The following is a 7,500-nucleotide window of genomic DNA, read 5'->3' on the forward strand; positions in this document are numbered from 1 at the left end:
AGAAAAAATAATAAAATAAAACCAATAAATAGAAAAACAAAATGAATAATAATAATAATAATATGGATCTTAACAATAAAAAGATAAAGCTAATAGGAGGACAAACCGTTTGATTTCTCTCTCTGAGAAAGGAATACAGTACCCTTTTCGCCAAACGGGGTACCGCTATACAGTGAATCGAAAACTTAAACCTCTTCTTCGTTTTGCTGTATGTTCGAACTGATAAAGCGAGTTTGTAACTAAAGCCCCGTTGACACGGGACTAGTTTAGTAGCCGCTAGTGCTAACTGCAAGTTAACTTACCCGGCAAGTAAGTGTTCACACCAGGATAGTTTAGAGGCAAGTTGACTAACTTTCCGTTCACATTGGGCAAGTAGAGGTCTCGTTGACACTAGCATACAAGGCTCAAGTACAAACTTTCTATTAAGAAATGGTATCAACAGCATAACATAAACAGCCAAGTTCAATCGAATTCGAGTCAAAATGTCAACCAACTTCAGTCAGTCAAAACATCTCACAGACCAAAAAGTTATTCTAAAGCCTTTCTTCCTCTCTACGCCCCCATCCTGTCGACGTCACAAATCGACCGATTTCAAAGTTTCAGGTCCCACTCTCACATTCTGTGCCGTCACGGTCGACGCCGCGACAGCCGTTAAGGAGTCATCCCGGCCGTCATGACGTCATAAAAGCGGTGATGACGTGATCCACGCCGTCATGACGTCACCGCCCTGTCCGTGTGGATTGTGGCCGAAAAACTTGTCGCAGTCAAGTCTGACTGAATATGTAAACAAAACTAGTTCTAATCTCCACTAGTCGTTCTATTAAACCTTAGCAACGCGTCTACATTGCGGAACAGCTAAATCCAATCCCTTATCTTGTTTTCTTCCCCCTCCACCTCCCGCTCCCGCTCCCTCTCCTCCTCTCTGGGTAATACAACAAAGACAATGCGGGAATGCGCGTGCGTCCGTGTGTACATACGCGAATGTTACAGCTTCTAATCCTCGACAGTCTTCTCCCCCTCCCCCTTTCTCCTTCTCCCCCCTCCCCCTCCTCTCCTTCTCCCCACTCCACTCCTGCCCTTCCCCCCTTTCTCCTTCTCCCCCCTCCACTCCTCCCCATACCTTCCTCTCCTTCTCCCCCTCCTCTCCTCCCCCTCCCCCCTTTCTCATTCTCCCCACCCCTTTCTCTCCTTCTCCCTCCCCTATCCTTCTCCCACCCCCTCCATTCCTCCCCTCACCCCGTCCTCTCATCCCACCCCCTCCACTCCTTCTCCCCCTCCCCCCGTCCTCTCCTTCTCCCACCCCCCTTTCTCTCACCCAAAGTTGTCTCGCCCCGGGGTCGTACCCGTACCAGCCATGAGCGGGTACCAGGTCATCCAGTTGTGGGTCAACAAGGCAATCTGGGCGAACACCTGGGAGGTTGAGCACCTGCAGGGCTGATGGTACATTATCAGCACACCACGCGAGCGATGCCACCTGCAGTCTGTCTGCCCCTCATCAATTTATTCTGGCTAACGTCAAATTATCTTTATTTAAGTCGTTCATCTCTCAGGCACTGGTACTGATTGCTACAGGTGCCAAAACGGCATGATATATATATAATACATGTACACACACACACACACACACACACACACACACACAAACACACGCACACAAACACACACGAGTAGTAGGGAAACACACAATGAGGATGAAACGCCAAAAATAAAACTCCAACAGTTCTCCGTGTTAACCTCACCACCCTACCACTCATCTGTCATACGTACATCAACATATATATATATATATATATATATATATTTATATATATATATATATATATATATGTGTGTGTGTGTGTGTGTGTGTGTGTGTGTGTGTGTGTGTGTGTGTGTGTGTGTGTGAAAGAGTGATCATTGGGAAAGAGTAATTAAACGAAGCAAAGCGCTTTCGTATATCACATCCATTGCAAAGCGCTTTGCTTCGTTTAGTTTCTCTTTCCAAATGGTCACTCCTGCATATCTGAACGTAAGTTACCATTGTTTATTAGGAAGTTCCGAAACGTCGGCCACAATAGGACAACTACTAAGATACGTCAAATCTGAAGATAAAAAGATTGTGCGTTGTATCGAAGCTACACGCAATAAAATAATCAACAGTGAATCCTCTTTAGCCTTCAACCTCGTATGTTTACAAGATATATATATATATATGTATGTATATATATATATATATATATATATATATATACATATATATATTATATATGCGCTTTCCTTAGAATATACCTATGCCAATTGACATGTAGTCCAGCGAATTTTTGTTTCCAGCGGAATGAAATCCTCGTCCTTGGGAATAAAGTTTTTGCCCCAATCTCAATCAACCCTTTCACTGTTCCTGAGGACTTATACATTCGCTCAGGCTGCCGTCAGGCAATTTTATTCAGTCAAGAGAAGACTATCTGCGCAGCAAACGGATTAATTAATTATCAGTCGAGAGGCAATGACCCACACGCGTCGCTTCGCACAAAGATATGCGTAAGCGATAACAACAAAACATAAGATAAAGAGAAATTTCGTCTTAACCCTTTGTCTGCATGATGTGACTCACGCCCCAACTACCGCCAGAGGATTTAATTCAGTCGGGGGACATCCCCTTGGGGGGGGGGAAGGATAATGCACTCTCCCACACAAAAATAAATATAAAATAATAAAAATAAATAATAAATAATGATAATAATAATAAATAAAATAAAGATAAAATAAATAATTAAATAAAATAAATAAAATACAATAATAATAATAATAATAATAGCAAATAAATAAAATAAAAATAAAATAATAACAATAAATAAAAATAAAATAGTAATAATAATAATACGGTGATGTAGTTTACAGTCTCAATTCTGGTTAAGGACAGGCGATGTTTTGCAGTTCAGAGAGCAAACTTCAGCCTGAAAAGGTCTAAATGAGCCGAAACTCCCTTCAGGTAGATGGTCTACTCTCCAGCTGAATAAAACGGTGTGGCATTGACTCCAAGAGAGGACAAAAGAAACGTCGACGTATCCAGCGGGTTTTCATCTCGAACTGAATTTTTTACTAATTAATCCCCTCTCCCCCCCCCCCTACCCACCCTCGCCCAGGCCCAATAGCAAAGGAGGATGTAGGTTGCCTACCGCTTAAAGGGCCATTTACACAGTCAAACAGTTTGACAAACCCGGTTTGTCAGACAAGTGTTTGAAGTGATGTTTGACCATGTGAATGGGGTATTTGGTCGTCAAACACGTTTGTCGAACGTGTTTGACAACCAAATACCCTATTCACACGGTCAAACATTACTTCAAACACTTGTCTGACAAACCAGGTTTGTCAAACCGTTTGGCCGTCTAAATGCCCCTGATGGCGGCACACTAGGCCAGCATGCTACTTGCTCTTTCTATTTCGTTTGAGTAGAAACGACTTCGGTTACATGATTCTAGACTTCCGTAAGAACATCTCGATAATGTGTCTAACATTCGTATTCTAGGTTTAACTTCTCTAAATTCGTCATTTACCTTCTAACCTGCAAGACGCAAGAGTAATTTGCTATTTCTAAAGTTTAAAAAAAAAAAAAAAAAAAAAAAACGTAATCGAAGTAGTTTCTACTCAGACGAGGTAGCAAAAGCAAGTAGCATGCTAGTGAGAAATGCCTAGTGTGACGCCACCCAGAAAAGCGCTGGAGAGCACAAATAGCCTAGATCAGCGTTTCTGAGGTTCCGCAAAAGGTCCCTAAGGGTTCCGCGAGAACAAGTGAGATAAGCTAATGTACTTTTGATTTTTTTTTTTTAATTTCATATACATAATATAATTAAACATGCACGACGTATTCTTGGTTATTGTAATAATGTAATATAGACATCATCCTATCTAACCTTTTATTACGATGAAAATAAAATGAGAAAGATATGGTGTATATATGTATGTATGTATGTATGTATATACTGTATATATATATATATATATATATATATATATATATATATATATATATATATATATATATATATATACATATACTTTTTTTTTGCGCAGGGGTTCCTTGAGACAAGCAATTTGTTCTAAAGGTTACACAATGGTAAAAAGGTTGAGAAACGCTGGCCTAGATGCTCAATATTTCTCGTTCTTTGCAGCACACACCTACCTCCTCTTCCTGGCTTCACGTCGTTGTACCTAAAACATCTTTCCTCCTCTAGTTGCGTCAACCTCAACGGAGCGTCGGTTTCCCCCAAGGAAATGCCGGAGTGGCACAGTGCTGCCATTTCGAATTCATAATCACACTCCAAAGTTCGAGAATATAAATCTACATGAAACAATTCATCGTAAAAAAACGACAAAAATTTCTGAAACGCTTGTATGTATGTGTGTGTGCGCCCTGCCATTTCAACTTCATAATCAAACTCCAAAGTTCGAGAATATAAATCTACATGAAACCATTCATCGTAGAAAAAAATAACAAAAAATTCTGAAACGCTCGTGTGTGTGTGTGTGTGTGTGTGTGCACATACAGATAGCGACTTCTATGTACACATACACTTGCACAGACGAAGAGAGGCTATGGCACGAATTCTTGTTCCCTGTGGCAGATGTGAATCCGAATTCTGTCCCCCTCCCTCGCCCACCCCCCCCACCCCCGCCCAACCGCCCGCGTCACGTACAGGAAGGGAAATTAGAGTCGTATTTTTAGACTGAACCTGGGGACGACCCAGATTGCAGACTCAAATCAAATAACGACCTAATGATCACGCGGCACACGATAGTTTTTCTTGTACAGTTTGCTCACTGGGGGATTTTTTTTTTTTTTTTTAACTTTATGCAACCGTTAATAACCTTCCTCATGCCCTTGGACGGAGAAAAGGTTACCGTAGGCGCTACACACACACACACACACACACACACACACACACAGGAATACATATGACGAAAGATGGCGGGACACTAGGCATTTCTCGTTAGCATGCTACTTGCTTTTGCTACTGCGATAGCTTATCATCATAAGGTCACCTGCACATAAGAATACATTGGTGTTTAGTTCTGGTTCTGGAACTGGGAGATCATTCATGAAGAGACTGGACAGAAATGGTGCTAACATTGTACCCTGAGGGACTCCACTGCACAGAACTTTTGTTTCTGAGGTTTGGGTGTTTTGGGTTACTCCTCACTGACTTCCTGCTATGAAGTCTGTTAAGGGCCATTTACAAGGTCAAGCGGTTTGTCGAACCTGGTTTGTCAAATAAGTGTTTGAAGCGATGTTTGACCGTGTGAATGGGGTATTTGGTTGTAAAACACGTTTGACAACCAAATATCCCACTTCTTGTCTTTGTTATGTATGCCTCAAGGATTTCTTTTTGATAGTCTGCATCTACTGATCTTGTCAAAAGCCTTGTATTTATCTACAGCTCCTATAACTGTTACGATGCAGCTTTCTTCACTGGATCCTTGCTGCGCTTGTGTGATGATTGTGGGCAGTGTGATAGCGGTTGCCTTCTTTGAATCCATGCTTGCTGGGCACGGTAGGCGTACTTACGATTGGATTCTTGGAGTTATCGGCAGGTTTTCGTCTGTATTCTTCTGTAGTCTGTATAGGTTCGTCTGTATGACGCCAGGGTGTTTGACTGGCTTCAAAATGAGGATTATGCGAGCTCTTTTCCGGGTGTTTGGGAGTTTGTTGTGTAGCAAGGAATAATTCCTGTATATTACAATTAGGTAAATGCATATGCTCAAACGAGTGCGCGCGCACACAAACACACATATATACACACACACACATATATATATATATATATATATATATATATATATATATATATATATACAAACACACACATGATTTTGAGGCTAGAGATGAAAAACTGGTGAAAAGAACACAGGACCCATCGAACGTTCTTCCTTTCCTGTATAGTACTATTAGGTAAATATAAACACACTAACTCTAATAAATGATAATGATGATAATGATAATAATAATAATAATAATAATAATAATAATAATAATAATAATAATGATGATGATGATGATGATAATAACAACAACAATAATAATGATAATGATTATAACGTACATGTATGTATATCCCAATAATCAGAGCTGGGCGCGTTACCGCTGAACAGCTAGTGCGTTACTGCCGGACAGGTAGTATTGACGGAAATGCACTCCAGATTTTTCGGTAACGCACTACCTGTCCTGCGGTCACGCGCCCAGCTCTTCCAATAACCTCTTTCCCCTCGCACTACCTGCCCTGCGGTCACGCGCCCAGCTCTTCCAATAACCTCTTTCCCCCTCGTTGCAAGGGGAGCAACGCGAGGACACCAAGAGACTTACTACGGCAGGCTGGGTCCGTCGGAGGTTCTTGAGCCAGATGAGGTTGTCCCGGAAACCGCGCCAGGAACCTTCCACGTATCGGCTGATCTCCGGAACTGACAAGACACTGTTGAGGGGGAGACAACAAGGAGCCAGAATTACCTCGAGGTTCTACAAGATAACAGTTTCTAAAAATTACTGCATATATTTAAATATTTGAATTGATTTATGGACAGGTTGTGTGTCGGGTGTCTAGTCCGGGGGCACTCCTTCAAGTATGTATTTTTCTTTGTCTACATATTTCATAAAGCGACAGAAATGTCCATGCGGTACAAAAAATACAATGCCCATGGAGGACCGTACAGGAAGTAAATGAACTGAGAATACAAACCAAAGTCAAATGCCGTGGAAGGAATGTGTCTCGAGGTTCCCTTTTATCCAACCCATAGGTGGACAGGCCCCAGATGGGGAAGAGAGTTCAAGAGCCTCCCTTGTGGAGCAACCGCAAAGAGCAACCGCACAGAAAACGGGACAAGGAGTTCCAGAAAACCTGGAGCTACGTGGCTTTCGTCAGAGAGGAGGCGCGCAGCTACTGGGCTCTAAAGGAGAGTGACGAAGAAAGTGGTGACAAGAAAACAGGTAAAGATGCAATAATGTGGCGGACTGGGAGAAGCGGAAGTAGGTCGGCAAGGAAAAGAGGCATCGATAATGCGAAAGGAGGCTTTGGAGTTTAGCTTGCTCGTGAGTACTGAGAAAGGCGAGTCATTGTAAGAAGCGTACCCCATACCCGCATATGACCAGCAGCCGAGTCCGGGATTTTTTAAATTGGTGCAAATCACCTAAAAGTTGAGACACCGAATCCCCCCCCCCCCCAGGCTGATTTTACTTGTGAATATGCAGTCCAAGATTTAGGACATCTCCAACTTCGGAGACTGATTTGGGCACTTCTCTGGATACCGCGACGGACTCATGATCGGCGGGTCGTGAGTTCGATTCCCAGGATTCACAGCGGGTCATGTCAGGCGAGGAGGTGATTCAACATCGGCCTAGAAAAAAACAGCGGCTTGCGGCAACCGACTGGGTTTTGCTTTTCCAGGGGTTTCTCACTTCCCACTGCGTGTGAGGTGCGAGTCCTGGGAGTAAAGGAATTGGAAACATTTTTCAACATCACGTAAAGGCACACG

The 7,500-nt window shown here is 42.5% G+C and overlaps 1 protein-coding gene across 1 annotated transcript in view; it reads right to left on the reverse strand.

Moving 5' to 3' along the window:
* LOC143029085 (uncharacterized) overlaps nucleotides 1-7,500 on the reverse strand; it is a 93,007-nt gene that overhangs the window by 47,767 nt on the left and 37,740 nt on the right. Inside the window, exon 3 of the mRNA XM_076191481.1 lies at nucleotides 6,338-6,443. Within this exon, the coding sequence (XP_076047596.1) occupies nucleotides 6,338-6,443 (106 nt within the window). The remainder of the gene's footprint in view (nucleotides 1-6,337; nucleotides 6,444-7,500) is intronic.

This window comes from Oratosquilla oratoria, chromosome 10, assembly GCF_046742065.1.
Source record: "Oratosquilla oratoria isolate Oo_2021 chromosome 10, ASM4674206v1, whole genome shotgun sequence".
Lineage (NCBI taxonomy): Eukaryota > Metazoa > Arthropoda > Malacostraca > Stomatopoda > Squillidae > Oratosquilla > Oratosquilla oratoria.